At 44.8% G+C, this 16,652-nt stretch overlaps 1 protein-coding gene across 1 annotated transcript in view; it reads left to right on the top strand.

Annotated features, from left to right (window-relative positions):
• Kdm7a (lysine demethylase 7A) overlaps positions 1 to 6,616 on the top strand; it is a 99,752-nt gene extending 93,136 nt beyond the window's left edge. The window contains exon 22 of the mRNA XM_004629041.2: positions 204 to 6,616. Within this exon, the coding sequence (XP_004629098.2) occupies positions 204 to 298 (95 nt within the window). The 3' untranslated portion in view covers positions 299 to 6,616. The remainder of the gene's footprint in view (positions 1 to 203) is intronic.
• The last annotated feature ends 10,036 nt before the right edge of the window (positions 6,617 to 16,652 follow it).

A 16,652-nucleotide genomic window follows, 5' to 3' on the forward strand; every position in this document is an offset into this window, starting at 1 on the left:
AGGAGAAGAAACTGCAGCCTTCATGTGCTGAGGCATTGTGTGCACGGCCGGCTCCACTGCTGGTCCAAGCAGAGGGGAAGTGGCCATCCAGAAGTGTAGCTTGGGTGTGCAGAACACTACAGAGGCTTCCTTCCCAAATCTTCCTGGTGCTGTCTGGAGGGTATGCTTTGCATCATTACTTACCATGGTACTGTGTTTTGTAGGCAAACGTCCAAAAAAAGGAATGGCAACAGCCAAACAGCGTCTTGGGAAGATCCTTAAGTTGAACAGAAATGGCCACGCACGCTTCTTTGTGTGACAGAGCTGCTATGGCAGCTGCGCCTCCCTTTGGAGCAGTCTGGGGCAGGAGCCCGGAGCTTCTGCCACCCCTGCCTGGAGCAGCTGGCGTGGACATACGAACACTGCCCGAAGAGCAGAGCGACCTGATGCTGCGTCTTCACTGTGCCACACCACTCAGCAATAACCCTTTGGACCTGGAGGGAGCGGGAGGAGGAGGGTAGAACCTTAAAAAGAGACCTTGGACTGGAAAGGGTCTCTTGTCAGGGCTTGAATTTCATTTTGTTGTTGGTAGTGTCTTGATTTAATTTTCAGTAGTAGGGTAAAGAATTATCAATAATTTATTTAACAGATTTTTTTTTAAAAAAGTTAACAGCTTTTAAATTCTTTCTTTTTTAAAGCTATTTATTTGGAAGATTTCTGGAGAAATATCTCACTAATTTAGATTTAAGAATGTGAAGGTTTTTAAATTATTTTTGATAGTGTGCGTGTTACGTGTGGGGGAGCCACGGTAACAGTAACTAGTCTGGACTCTTAAATTTGATATTCAGGTTAAAGTCTTAAACAGGGATTTGATGCATTAATTATTTTAAATTAAGATGTATATGAAAATCATTTTATTTTATATATTTCATGTGTTTTTTATAAGCTATTAGCTTCGCTTTTGCTAACATCCAAGGTGCGTACTGTTATCCAGGTTGATTCCCTTACACCCACTTCCCTCTGCACCCCTCATTTTGTGATGACCCGACAAGACTCTTCTCTTTGCAGGGAAACACTTGCATAGCCAGTGTGTAAAGCTCCGTAAAAGACCCCTCACCCCTTATTTCCTCTGACATTGTGATTTTCTTCTGAATATAAGGAAACAGGCTTCCTCTTGCATTTTCATTTTTGCTGATGATATCTGGGTCCCAAAGAGAACAGCTTTAATATCTTCTTCCTACCTGTGGGGAAAGTATTGTAAGTTTGATTAATGTCATGTTTCTAGTTTTTTTCAAGTACATTGTAAGTACAGAGGGCCTTCTTCATACCGCTGGTGTTGGAAGACAGGGCCAGCACCTGCTGCAAGGGTTGTATCTCCTGATGCTTTTATTTGCTAACTCTAATATTTTGAGAAGTATGATTTAATTTAGGATATTCAAATCTGCATAATAAGCTGCAATATAATAGGATTATACTATATTAAGTTGTATAGAAGCAAGCATGTCGGAGTAGATCTTGTGTGTATGTGTTTACTTTTTTATTTCTTAACATTTTAAGGAATTATTCATAAGGATTTAGAGTAAAATGGGTGCTTTTTGCATTTCTTTCCATTTAAACTTGGCCAGTACATATTGAGGTTAAATATCTGGTTGAGCTTTCACGTAATCATTTATCTCCTTTCTGCATAATTTTTACTGAATGTGAGGTTTTGGTTGCTTCTAACAGATTTTGGTTTCCCCTTTCCCTCTCATGATATAAAAGTAAATGATTGTTGGGGATAAGGTGAAAATATTTCCAAGTCTGAATATATAGCATTTTGCAAATTCCTACAAAAACAATACAGGCAAATAGAATGAAATTTATTTTTATGAAGAAGAAATATGACCATATAATGGATTTGTCTTTTTTTTTTTAACTTAGGATTTTAAGTATCACTTAAAATTGTTCAGAAAAAGAAGCTATTCCACCATCTTTCATAGTTGTATACAAATGTATATTTCCAAAGAGGAATATTTCTTACTCTGTCTTTTCCCATGTTTCGTGGGATAACTATGAAAGAGCTAATAAGATAGCCTTCTTGGTCTAAAAGTCTGAGTCTTATTTGGGTGTCAGAAAGAAGAATTTTTGGGGAAATCATCAGTGTCTGAACAGCCTACTTAAAACCTGTCTGCATGATGCTGTGACCAGTGGAGAAGTGGATATGCTCAGCTGCTGGCTGGACTCAGGGTGCAAGGATCTAGGTTTGCCTGATGCCCTGACCTTCCCTCGTAATACATCACTGTGATGTCTCAGTTTTCTATGAACCCTGTTCTAAAGGGTCCATAATGATCCATGATGGGTTTAAGAAATAAGAAATTATAATTTCTTTTCCAGTGATGATCTGAATATTTTCTTTATGTTTCTCACTACTCTTAAGTATTTGTAATTACTTTTTAAGCTATATAAACAATTTCAAAATATAATTTATTTAAAAATTTTTAAAAATTTTTTTATGAATTAAAATTTTGACCGGTATCCATCTTATGTCCTAAAGCTGATAAAACAGTTTTGTGTATCCAGTATGTGGAATTTTTAAGTGAAAGTATAGTGGATTCATTGTTGGCAGTTTAGTCCATTAACTGGTTAAGTTACAAAGCTTTCAGGAAGGTAATATAACCACTATGAGAAAATACATGAGACTTTTTCTGAATTGGGAAAAATTCAACTATTGATCCAGTGACTTCTAATCAAACCTCTTATAATGTTTCCTGCAGTGGTGCCTCCCTTTATCTTATGGGACTGGCTGGACTTTGATTAACTGCTGCCAGTAACTGGGCTCGGCTGTAGTGTTTAACCTTTTGTTTTTTCCTTAGTCTCACTTATAAACTGTACATCACAACTTAGGAAGACAGCAGTGGTAACATTTACCTAGTCATGAGCAAATACCAGTTATAAAACTGAAAACTCATCATTTAATATACGCAACTTTAATGGTACTAGTAGTTTTCCTATTACTGAGTCAAATAAATAACCCAACCTGGGTTCCTCTGTACTGTAATTCATGTCACATAATGTTATGCTCCCCAGTATTGATGAGTGATGTAAACAATATATAGTTAGCAGTTTATAGTAGAGTTCAGCATCCTAGAAATACTTGGAACCTCATAAGTACCAGTTTATTTTTGAAGCATAAAACATTCTTATCAAAACCATAACTCAGAGAGGAGATAAGCCCACCTTTATCAGTAATTACTTAGCTCAGATACTGTTATATTTTTTTAATGGTCCTAATGATTGCCTTTTTAAATGTACTCTGCCGTCTTTGCTCTTGAGGCAGCAGGTATTTAGCAGACATGTACTGAGTCCCCAGCACTAAGTAGTGCTGCTGTAGTTGCAGTTCTGGTCTCTCCCGTGAAAGGCTTCTTCAGGAAGTTAGCAGTATTATTTTTACTTCTAAGCAAACTTCAACTGAAGAGAGCCTATTTATTAAAAAAAAAAAATCACTTGATTAGTTTCAGCTGAATTAAACCACTGTAGAAGTAGAAATAAAAAGATTTAAGTTCTTTACATTTTAAGAAACATTTCAAAAGTTAGTAACATAATGTTGGTGACATGAGGATATGCTTTAGCATGGAAGGAAGAAAAAGACCCAAGTTTTGGTCTGAGTTCTGCCACGTCTGTGTCAGTTGTGTAACCTGTATGCAACTCATGTCACTTTCTGAATCTTATTTTCCTTACTTTTAAATTGGGGTAAAACTGCTTATTTTACTCTCCAATGAAGAAAAGCATTTCTTAATCTATTAACACTTCATATTTACATATAATCTATCAATAAAACTGATGAATGCACCTTTATATACATTTTAAGTAAAAACTGCTATTATTCATACAACTTATTTCATATCAAATATATATGCAGGGCATGCTACCTAAAAATCTGATGAATCTCTAACAAGGTGCTGAGTTGAAGTCAGATGCCACACTCCAAGTAAAAGAAGAAGTGAGCTAGTTCACGCATAGTGAGTGGGAATGTTCATCCTTATGTACATGAAGGTGATTCCGAGTCACTGAAAGATACCTTTAAGTTTCTGTCAAAGAGAAATTAGGGAGGCACTGCTCCCCAGATCCGGCACACTCCTCAGGTCCTAGATATGGGGGAGTCAGTCATGAGATGAGAATGATTCAACAGCCACTCATGAGACTAGGGCAAAAACAGAGTGGTCACTCCGAGGAGACTGTTCTGGGATGGGTGACAGAAGCCTAGGCAGAGAGAACTCATTAGTGCTGCGGAGAGGAGACTCTGGTGGACGTCTCCCACAGATGTTCAGGACAGTGACGAGACTGCTCCCTGAGAGTGACCCACCGTGCAGCTGCTGGAAGGGAATGTGCTAGAAACAAGTGAAGTTTTCACATGGAGAGACAGGGCCTTCATAGTGTAGATCAAAACATTTTTAAAAGTTTGTCTTTCTCATTAAATACTTACTGACTCACTTCCATGTAAAGAGAAGCTCTCCCCAGCAGGCAGAGGCCCTGGATCTGAGCCCCAGCACGGGGTGGGGCAGGGGAGTGCCCGTCCTTTATGAGCTACTTCTTCACCAAAAGCAGTCTGGAGGCCAAGCATAGCAGCCTTTAGCCTAGGGAAAGCTGGTGAATAAAGTGTAAGCCAAATAGGGCAGTGATGTACCCAAGAGCACAGTGGGCAGGACCTCCAACAGCTTGCTTCCTGAGACAGCCCCAGCTGCATGACGCTGTAGCTTCTGCCTGCGTCGCAATGGACATGTGCGTGTGTGTGCTTCCTTGAAGACAGGTGCAAAAGGGCAGCATTCCCACCCTCACTACATTGTGCCAAGCCTGATGTAATCTTAATACTATATAGCCTTACTAAAAACCTTTTTTGAGTTTTTCAGTGATCATACCATAAGTTAAATACTTGATATGCTTTATATAAATACTTCTCAACAGTTAATATCCTTAAGCAAATGCCCACTTCCAAAGCAACTAATTTATTGTGATTGACTGGCTTTGTTCTTCTCTAGTCCTCGATCCCTGATAGTCCCTTGAGTCAGATTCTTCCTCTCACCTTGGTGCCCCCCTCGTGTCTTGAGGCTTTGTCTGAACAAGTACAGCCTTACATTTTTTTGTTGTTGTTCAGACCTTTATCAAACTATCCAGTGATTCTTCCAGCAAGCGTATCTGCTCTGCACGATTTCACTAATAAACCCTGGCTACCACGTAGCCCTTGACCTCCAAGTAGTTTACCTATGCAAGACCCATGGCAGTCCGAGTTCACTTTGCTTTATTTCAGGAAGCAGTCATACACAGAACTTAATCACAGAAAACTTGTTTTCATCAGTTTTATTTTGGTAACTTCCTCTTCAATATGTCAGCTATTTTCCCCCAAGAGTTTTCACCAAAACAATGATCATAAGTGCTAAATATATAATGTTTTGCAGGAGTAAAATAACCCAGACACACCTACTCATATTTCTCTAATAAATTTTGGTTGGTAAAAGTTACCAGCATTAAATACAAATATATAATAAGGAGTTGATTCCTTTCCTAGAATCATTTCTTCCCTCTAAGATTCATAAGGAACATTTTATTTTTACAAACCACACATACAGCTTCCACATTTTAGTCAGGGACCTAAGGTGTAACTTGCTAAGTGAACCCCAAGGTTATTTTATCTTGCAAAAGAAACCTAAACCAAACTAAGGGCCTTACAGTTTATGGTTAGACTGAATCAAAAGCTAGAACCTCAGTTTTTCCCAAAACAGCTTCTGACTGCAAAAGCAAGTCATGCAGTTGTTAGTTATGAAATAGCACTGATCAGGAAACGCACATGCATCTTGCAGGCTGTGTTTCCCTCAGAAAAGACTTTTCTACTTTTAATATAAATTAAGCCATAACAGTTTCATGCTGTGGAAAGAGGGTGAAAAGGTTCATGTTAAGAGATTATATAATATGAATTTTCACATTACTGTGAAATGTCTAACTTCACCAGTGCTTCAGCAAGTTTTCTTTTGGGGGGATGTTGGAGGGTAGTGTGGGGGAGGGGGCGTATTGGTTTTAGGGGTTTTAACTGTGAAATTTGACAAGGGGACAGTTGTTGGCTATGGTATTTACTAGTTTTGTAGTAACGTTTTGCTAGCCTCTCTGGCTTTCCTTACTGGTCTTTCTGCCCATGGTCCCAGGTGACTGTTGCCTTCTCGTCGGGGGTGTCTGTGGGGTAGTGTCTCGTCTGTGTGTAGGCTGCCAGTGTGTGCGCACATGTGTGTCCTTTGAGTACAGAAGCACACGTGTGACGGTGGGAGGGGGCGTGGCTGGGGAGTGGGATGCGGAAGCTTTAAGAGCATTTTTTTTCTGATTCATGACAGTATTTCCCATCTTTTGCCTGCAGGCAGGGAAAGTGTACAGTATTTATTTTGTTTCTGTTTTACTCTGAACTTGTAAGTCTTTAAGTAGCTTACATTGATTATTATAGGGGAAGACAAATGACTTGTTTAAAGTTGTCTTTAGTATTCTTTTCAATTTCTGTACTTTAAGATATTGAAATTAAAATTGTATTACTTCTGTTTTGATTTTTTTAGCACTCAGTGTATTTTTTGCTCATTTTGTTTGAAAGTATTAATGTTGAAAGTTGTAAAAAATGTGTCTCTGAAAGAAAAAAAATCTGAATTCTATATCCAATTCTGACTGTCTGCTCCCTTTTTGTGCTTGTTAAATCTTGGGAAATTATTTGGGAATGTAAAAAACTGTGTTCATCTCCTTATCACTTGAGCTTGAAAATTAATGTGTTGTCTTGTTTCATGAGAAACAAGTATTGGTGTGGGGAGTGATGGCAGAAAAGAATCACAGAGAAGGGGATTAGTAAGCTGAGGCCAGATGTGGGATGGGCAGTGCTGGTGCTGGTCTGCAGGAGCAAGCACAGCAGGTTCCAGGCCTCGGGGCTTCTGTACCATGGAAAGGGCAGAGGAGTTGGAGGCTGAGGCAGGAGGATCATCCATTCAAGCTCAGTGAGAGCAGCTTAGCAGCTCCTGTCTCAAAAAATAAATACCGCCCTGTGTTCAGACCCCAGCACCACAGGGGTGTGTTGTGTTACGGGAGAACAGGATGAGGGGCCATCACAGCCCAGCTGCCCAGGGGGGCGAAGAACACAGATAAGCGCAGAGTGGGCAGGTGGGTAGAGTTTTGGACACAGATCTGAGACAGTGAGGGTGAGATGGGTGAGGCTGGGCTCTGGTCTTGGGAGCAGAGTGTGGGGCCTGGGGCATTGAGGAACACCGGGCAGCACTCCCTAGGCCACCAGGGAGCCTCAGAGGGAAATGGGAAATGGTCGGGACTCAGGCGGAGACTGACATCATGGACGCCGGGCGGCAGAAGCCTCGGGCACCACAGCTCTTCCCTCCCCAGCCCCATGCAGGAAGAGGAATGCCAGGGCCCTGTAGCTGCTCCCGTGGCAGCGCCAAGACAGCTGGTACCTCCACTTTCTTCCTAGCCAGCTGCTTGAGTGCGTCGATCGAAACCTTAGCTGAACAACCTGCTCTCGAGAAATTCCTCTGTGTTGATCGTGACACCTCTGTGCTCCTGTTTTATTGAAATGAGCATCAGCACCTGCTTGCTTTACGCTCAGCCTGGTTTTGGGTCCTGCCAGCAGCAGGATGCTGGGGTTAGGTGAAGAACGGTGCTTTGCCGGACAGGGTCTGACACAGTAGCCCTGTTCTGCGTACTTTATTCCACTTGCAAACTTGCCAAGTACGCTGTTCCTTCTCCCTCCCAGATCCCAGTGAGGGAGGCCCTGCTTGCTCCATTCCACAGATGAGAGGCACAGAGAGTAAGTGACGTCCATGTCCAGGCTCGCCTGCTAGTGCACCTGGAACTGAGAGTTGATCGGAAGTCTGTCCAGTGCCACTGTCTAGTGGCAGAGTAGGTGGGCCTTAGGACCGGCTTGTGTTCCACACGTTTTTGGTAGGCACCACCCATTTAGGTTAGACAAGCTTTCTGTCTCTCCCCTTGCTTCCCAGTCGGCACTGTCCTGGGAGCAGGGCACACTGAGAGGAGCTTGTCCTCCTGTGGGGAGTATGGCTGTGAACAGGTGGCAGATGAGCCGCGCTCCTGCGCTCTGTGGGCCAAGTGTGCATTTCCAGAGCTGGCTGCGGCCCCTCGCCTCCTGCCCTCCTGCCATGAAGCTGGCACTTGCCACCGTCTATCCTCTTAGCTCTGTAAGTGGGTCAGCCCAGGCAGAAAGGAGAAAGAAAAGCCTGCTGTTCTTGATGCTGAGGAATCCTCTGGAACTGGGCCACACCCGCCTCTGCCTCTCTGGGCTCTCATGATCCCATCCCTTCATGGCCTAGGCTCTTGCCAACCTGTCCTCAGCCTCTCTGTATTTTTTAGCTTCTCACCACTGGGACACAATACCCAACACATACAACTCAAAGGAGATGTTAAACTTGGTTCACGGATTCAGGAGATTCAGTCCTTTCATGGCTGATTGGCTCTAAGGAAAACATCATGGGGAAGGGTGTGGCAGAGCAGAGACATTCAGTTCAGAGCAGCTCCGAGGCAGAGCAGGGAACAGTACCAGAGATGAAGGGCCAGGGACTTGTACCCCACAGTCACACCTCTGTGGCCACCCGGATCCGTGCCGCTTAGTCCAGTCAAGTTGGCAACGATGACACCATCACACTAAAAATGCTAATTCTGACGTGTCGTAAATTCATGTTCTTCCTAGGCAGAGATTGAAAGGCACGGTTTTGGGGAAACCCCTCCAAGTAAAAAACCCTATATGTACATTCCAAATTCTTTTTTTTTTTAATTTTTATTTTTTATTTATTTGTGTGTGTGTGTGTGTGTGTGTGTGGCCAGTTCAGCCCACCAGGGGGCGGGGCTGGCTGGCATGTGGTGCTGGGGGATTGAACCACGGTCCTTGTGCTTTGCTAAGCTTGTTCTAAGTAGGTGCTTTAGACCACTGAGCCATCTCACCGGCCCCTCTTTTTTTTTTTTTTTTTTTTTTTTTAAGGCAAGTTTAACCTAGGACCTGGAGCAGAAATCTAGAAGCAGCCCTACTGTTCCTTGTACACTTTATACACTAGCTTCCTCTTGCCTGTCATGGGACACACTGTGGAACTCTGCTGACCTGGACACTTAGCAAGACCTCAAATTTCAGTTTTTCTGCCCAAATGCTGTCTTTGCACAACTCTTTTGAGCCAGCCCTGTAGTCTTCCCACAGCCCCAGGATACTGACTCACTGGGAGAGACAGAGACGGGGTAGCTTGTAGCTGCTCGCCTCCACGCATATGCCTATTGAGTCTGGACCAGGAACTGCGCTGACCATGTGCCTGCAGTTATCCCTGCCTCCTGGGCCTTTCCATGTATGACGCTGCCCAAATCCCCTCCCCTGGACCCTGCTGTACAATGGGGCAAGATGAGGGCAAGTGAGACTTGTATTTGTGATGTCCTTTTGGTCTCGTGAATGCTTCATGCACAAATTGTACTGGGCCAAGAATACAGACTGAAGCCAGAGTTAAATGGGTGAATTCTGGCTCTGCCCTTTAACCATATTTGAACAGATTATATAACTTGCTGTGCCTCAGTGTACTTTTATAATGTGCTCACTTGTGGAGGGGATTAAATAAGTGAAAGCACACAGCACCCTCAGGACAGTGCCTGGTACAAGCGGACACAAACTGTTGGCTATCAGAACCATCTCCTGGGCTTCCAAGGCTGTGTTCAGTGCCGTTGAGTCTGACCAGGTGCCACCTAACATTTCTGCCTGCATTACTACTACCATCAACTGGAATCCTACTGGAGTAGGAAGCTGGAGCCCAAACGTATGGCCTGGGGATGTGCAGAAATCCTAGCACACAGGCTCGGGAGCCTGAGCTGTATTGTTTCTGGAGTAACGCATACCAGGTTGTTGGTGGTGGCTGGGTACTTCTGGTGGGAAGGGGACAGTATTGAGACTGGGGAGAGTATTGAGACTGGAGACTTCTATGAATTTTAGTGTTATGGGTTTTTAAAAATTCAATTAACATCAGTTTTGTGCTTGAAAAAAGACCAGTGAGCTCTGTGAGTTGTGGCATGGCTGCCCTAAGACACTCAGTCCCCTGGCACTCCTGTGCACAGCTGTGGGAAGTCGGGCTCTCAGTGCCCCTGCATGGCCATGGGTGAGCTCAGTGCTGACTGTGGACACAGAGGATGTCCCCGCCACCTCACCTCGCTGCCCTGCTCACTAGTGCCTGGTTTGCCATGCTTCCGCTGTCTGTCCTCGCAACCAAGTTTAGGGCTATGACTTGGCCTTATTAATCTATCAGCGTCTCTCAGAGTCAGTGCAAATCCTACTGAGAACACATAGACTAAACTTGTGCACATAGCAGATTATCCTGACCTCCTTCTGCCCCCGGCTCCCCTCAACATTTCTTTGCTTAGTTCCCCTTCTGCCGATCCCCGCCACCGACAGCCTTGCTTTAGAGTCAGTGTCAGTCTTACGTCCAATACCAAACTTCCTCCTTGGTGTGTCAGCCAGAGGCAGGTTCAGAACCCAGAACAGACCTGGCAAAGAAGCCTGAAGATGGCCATCACATGACTTGAAGATCGCAGAGCCGCCCAAGAGTCAGACCTCTGCTGTCTTGTGAGCTGCCACTCCAGCATACAGCGGCCACCTCATGACCCACGGTGGTAGTAGGGGAAGGAAGGTTTTCACTTTATTGTTTACTTAGGTTTGAAACAGGGTCTTGCTAAGTTGCCCAGCCTAACTTTGAACTCCTGATCCTACCTTAGCCTCCTAAGTGCAGGATTTATAGATATATACCATCATGCCCAGCAGAGTTTTTCTTTTTGCTCCTATTGCCCTTGTTATTGCTGGGTATCGCACTCCAGCCCCAGGCGTTTGCATGCTAAATACATGCTATGCTGTAGGCTCCAACACTGCACTACACCCCAACCCCAAGTTCTTTATTAATTTTATTTATTTGATAACAGGGTCTCGCTCTGCAATTCACACTCACAGTGATCCTCCTGTCTCAGCCTCCCCAGTGCTGGAGATTATGGGCATGCGCCACCACGCCCGGTATCGGAGCTGGCATGACATGCAGTACCAGCGCTGAACTTGGGTTCTTTGTGCTTGCCAGGCAGGTGCTTAGACTGCCGAGCTGTCTTCCCAGGGAGTCCTTTATTCTTGAGAGGCTTAATGCCTGGACTTTGATAGTAATTTTTTCTTTTTGATTCAGGGTCTCAGTATGCAACTCAAGTTGACCTCGAACTTGCAATGATCCTCCTGCCTCAGCTTCATGAGTGCTGGGCTTACAATCATATTCCACCACTCCTGGCTCAAGCCTGGACTTTGAAAATAAGAAAATCTGAGCATGCTAATGTCTGGTGGCCTTCACAAGCAACTTTACTCCTCTTGATTATCAGTCTTTCTAGCTCTAACACAGGCATAGCATCAACTTCTAAATACGGCTGTTACACCCTGGTGTAGAGCAACTGTAACGAGGGTATGTGTAAAAGGACACTTTCATGAAAACCGAAGCATGGTGTGGATCCAAATGGGAGAAACTGCTGAAATTATCCACCTGGATACTGCAGATCAAAGTTAAGTTGAGGATGAATGGTTTCTGCTTGTCCTTAAAGAGCTTGCGAAGACTGTTGCTATGTAGAAGGCTAGGATAGGAGGTTCTGCAGACGTCAGGCATCTGCGAGGCAGCACGCAGGTCTGATCAGGAGCCGTAGTGGCCTTCTTCTATTCATCACTCACCAGTATTTAGTAAGAACCTAAACCAGGCATCTGACCTGCAAATATGGCTGTTCTGGACAGGGGATGAGACTGCATGTAAAGTGCCTGATGTTGTTCTGGCGCATGCATGCTCGATAAATACAGAAGCAATTATTGGTGTTACTCTCTCTTGCTAAGTCTTCTGAAGTCTCTTAATTATATCACAGTAACCGTGAGAATAGGGACAAAGTGACCATTACTTTAATATTTGTCACTATAGCATCAACTACCTTCCCTACAGCATCACTGGGGTAGAGATGGGTGGCTCACAGCCGCTTCCTGTGGCTTCCCTGGGTCACCATGTGCTTAGGTCAGCTGCTACCTAGGCCTCTGTGTCACCCCTGCGCTCCAGAAGTAGCTGCACCATGCCCACCTGGCCTCATGCTCTGAGCACCCTTCACTCAGCTTCCTGCGTGCCACACACAGCGAGGCACGCCGACAGTTATGACCAAGGGGTGTTGCAAGGGCTTAGGAGAAAACGTTCAGTGTGCCCACTCAATATAATTATTCCTTAGATTAATCCAGGGAAAAGAAGCCTTTTTCAGGAATGCTGTTTCCCAGCTTTGCTTCTCTTCCAAGTTCTCTCTAGTGTCCTTAAGGGGGATTTCTCTTTTACCTGTGGGTGGCCCTTGGAAGACACAGGTTGTCCCCTCAAGCTCTGTAATTACAAGGTTAATAAAAGGAGTACTTAGCAGGGGAGCAAGCAGGAGTTGGGGAAAGTGAAGAGGGCTGTATCTTAGTCACTTTTCTCATTGTTCTCCCTCAATGTCCAACCCCTGAAGATTGGAGGAGGTTTCAGTTTGGAGAGGTTTCAGTCCATAGTCGATCAGTTCCAAAAAAAGGAAGACATTCCAGGGAGAGAGCTCAGTGGCATAAGTGCCTGCCTGGCAAATGTAAAAAATGAAGGCATGGCAGACAGCAAGCAGATAGCGCAAGGCTGAGCAGGAAAAGGAGACTCACACTCCCATGCCACGTCCCAGTGACTACCTCCTCCCTCCCTGAAGGCTTCCCCTCCCAGCGCTGCATTTAGCTATAAACTGATCGGTGTGCTTCAGCTTTGATGAATACAACACCCGCCCGCATGAACCAACACCTACCTCCCTAGAGCCCCACCTAAGATCACAGGGGGAACATGCAGGTGTCAAGTGTAACAGGATGACAAGACTGGTAGCAAAGAGAAACAGCCTGTGAGGGCCAGGGATGGAGAATTCCAGAATGCAGGGGAGCTCTGGCCTCCAGGGCCGTGATCTATCAAGACACCCAAGGAAAGCTGGAGGAGTCTGTGCCTGGCTGGCTCTGCTCTCTGAATCCTGCAGTGCTGTAACCCCACAACAGAGTCACCCCCTAGGAGCACAGAACCGGATGGAGGAGAGTGTGAAGTGACCCCACAGGAGCAGATGGAAGTTTGCCAACGCAAATCCTCTGCTCTTTCCAATCTCCATCCTCACCTCTCGGGAAAAGAAAGGCAGCCCCTTCTGCAAAGAAGGAACCATTGCCCTGCAGGGTACAGGCGCCGCAGCAGACATTGTCCCCAAGTCTGAGCAGTTGGTGTGGAGGACCTCTGCCCTCGACTTGCAAAGGGCAGTCATGCTGTCTCTTGATGTCACCTTCCTTTTGTATATGTGTCCACATTTCCTCTTTTTTTTTTTTTCTTTCTGGGCTCAGGCTGCCTTAATGGCTGGTGTGGTGTGGCACGTGGAGCTGGGGATTGAACCGTGGTCCCAGGCAGGGTTTGCCCAGGCAGGCGCTTAAACAACTGAGCTAACCAGCAAGCCCCCTACATTTCCTCTTCTTGTAAGGACACCTGTTGTCTCAGTTACTCTTCTCTCGTTGCTGAGACAAATACCTGACACTCAAAATGAAGGAAGGAAAGGTTTCTTTAGCTCACATTTAATGGAGGTTTCAGTCCATATTCAGCTGTGTCCAAGGCACAGCAGCACATAGCAGAAAGCAACCTTTTGTGAAGGCAGCAAAGAGCAAGAGAGAGCTCAAGAGGAGTAGCAGCAGCTCAAGCAGCCAGCTTCTCTTCCCACCTTACACTGAAATGCAAATTACCTGCCCCAGGGCAGGTACCGCATCCACACCCGCAGTAATCAATCACAAACTCTAGAAGCCACCCATGACTGCATGAGGCTTTGGGGGGACACCTATACACAAACCATAACACCTGTCATACTGGATTAGGGCCCAGTCTTAACAGGGCATATGAATTTTAGGGTTCCACAACTCAATCTGTACCACTACTAGAATATATATTTTTCCTTAAAAGATATAATGCAGTACAATTTATAAATCTCTCTCTATATCTATCTTCTATCTATCTATTATATATATATTTTTTTTTCTTTTTTTTTTTGTATTGGGGATTGAACTCAGGACCGTGCACTTGCCAGGCAAGCGCTTATTCTACTGAACTATCTCCCTGGCCCTATATTTATCTATATTTTAACTACATCATCATCATATTCTTCTGGCCACAATACGGGCACTTAATACCTAAAAAATGGAGTTTAGTATGAGTTTTCCATGAAGGGCAGGATTATGGATAACATTTGTTATCTTCACTCCTTTCTAAAATATTTACTATCACCACTGAGTTATGCGGGGGCTGGGGAGGTCAATAGGAACAGGGGGTCACTCTTCTGCTGGAGCCCAGGGCACGGTGTGCTAGGGTCCTGGAATACAGCCCCAGATCCCAATCGTGGGGTCACTGCTGGTCTCAGCATGGCATGGGTCTCAGGTGAGCTGCACAGACTTCCTCTCCCCATTGTGGTATGTTTCTAGTTACCCATGATGCTCCTGTGGCTTGGATCATCAAGTTGCCTTGGACACTCTTTGCTGGGGCTGGATGCCTTTGGTCCCTTGTCTGTGTGCCTATTGATAAGCCTTGGTTCCAATCCTGAATCTAATTTGTTGGAGTTGACTGAAGGAATAAATTGATGGGTGAGGTCTCCAAAAGAAAAGAATGTGAGGGCTGGGGAGATAGCTCAGTGGTCTAAGCACCTGCTTGGCAAAGATAAGGACCTGAGTTTGATCACCAGTACTGCATGCTATGCCAGCCCCGGGTCCCAGTGCTGGGGAGGCTGAGACAGGAGGATCCTTATGAGTCTGAACTGTGTAGTGAGATGAGGCCTTGTAACAAATATATAAATAAATAAATAAATTTTTTTAAAAAGAAAAGAATGTGAAACATATCAGCAAGCAAGCATCTTTATTGTCCTGCTCTTATATGTGCTATTGTCGTGCATTTACATTCTTATATACTGACTTAACTGTGTAGCTCATGTGTAGTTGCCCATGCTAAGTCATGGCTACAGAAGTGTATCCCACTCTGCACCTGTGCCAAACAGTAGGGTCACATCCTCAGGTGTCCTCAGACACCCTGAGCTTTGAAGCAGTCTTGAAGTGGCTCCTTACAGCTGTGCTCAGCCTCTGCAGCCACTCTGCCCAGACACACATGCAGAGTACCAGAAGGGCTGGGGACTCCCCTCCTGCCTCAGTGCCCCCTTTCCCATAGGTCTTAGCCAATGGTAGGTAGACTTGTGCAGGTCACTTGGTAAAATGTGGGCTTATATTCAATGCGGTTGGAGAATGACTCAGTTGTAGAGAACTTGCTTAGTGTGTGTGAAGCCCTGATTTCAATTCTCAGCAGCACAAAAACCTTTATGATATTGAAAAGATTTAAGGTGGTATTTTGCAGACCCTTTGACTTAAAGGGCTTCTAAGAATCTTAAGGGCATTTTCCCACATCATCCTGACTTTCAGGCCAAAGTAGAAAAACAACTATTTCAAAGAGGGTTGTGGGTACGGTTTTGTCTAGTGGAGTGGGTTATAATTTGAATATAGAAAGCCTATAAAATGGCAACAGCCTGGAAAGGAAAGGAAATAAAAGGAAAGGAAAGGAAAGGAAAGGTTAGAGGTGAACAAAATGAAAAATCTCCTTGTCTCCCAATTTCTCATGTGCAGGAAGCAGGCTGAGAAAGTTACTCCCAAAACAAGCCATTTCTCCTGGGAAAGCATAACTGTGATGGCAAAGCCAAAAGCTGCTATGGGAAATGGAGAAGCCTGAGAGAGGCTTGCACACTGGCCTTGTTCTCCTGAAGGCCACTAGCACACTCTCAAGCAACTCAGGCTACAAATGCTGCTGATGAGGCCATACTGAGAGAGGGTGACGGCGGTGGGTGTTCTACTCCAGCTGAGCTCCCTGCTGAATGCAGCCACCAGAGCAACTTCAGCAGTAGCAGGTGGAGCAGAAGAACCATCCTGCTGAGCCCCATCAATTCATAGAATCATAAAATCCAAGTCAATGTTTTTGGGTGGTTGATGTACAGCAATAGACAAGACATGTCTCTAACCTCTTTCAATCAGCCTCTTAGAGGCACTTAGTGTAGTTGATTGTCTCTTAAAATATTTATGCTGGGTGTGGTTGTTATGTGCCTGTAACTCTAGCATTTGGAAAAAGGCAGAGGATCAGCATGAATTCAAGACTAGCCTGGGAGCCAGGAATATAGCTCAGTGGCGTAAGCACCTGCCTCATAAGTGCAAGGTCCTTTGTTCAATCCCTGGTACCGGAAAAAAAAAAAAAAAAAAAAAAGACTAGCCTGAATTACACAGTGACAGTATGTCTAAAACCAAAAGTGACAAAGAATTTAAATATTTGGCTTTTGGGACTGGCCAGATAGCTCAGTGGATTAAAGTGCCTGCTTAGACAGATGCAGGGGCCAGGAGTTTGATCCCTGGCCTGCTGTGCCAGCCCTGTCCTTGGGGCTCGCTGAGACAGTGATTGAGACTGGGCGTGGTGGTGCATGCCTGTAATCCCAGCGCTTGGGAGGCTGAAAAACAGGAAAGATCTCTATGAGTCCGATCCTGTAGATCCTGTACAGTGAGACACTGTAGACCCTGTACTAAATACAAATAAATA

Source organism: Octodon degus, unplaced genomic scaffold (genome assembly GCF_000260255.1).
Source record: "Octodon degus isolate 3935 unplaced genomic scaffold, OctDeg1.0 scaffold00027, whole genome shotgun sequence".
Lineage (NCBI taxonomy): Eukaryota > Metazoa > Chordata > Mammalia > Rodentia > Octodontidae > Octodon > Octodon degus.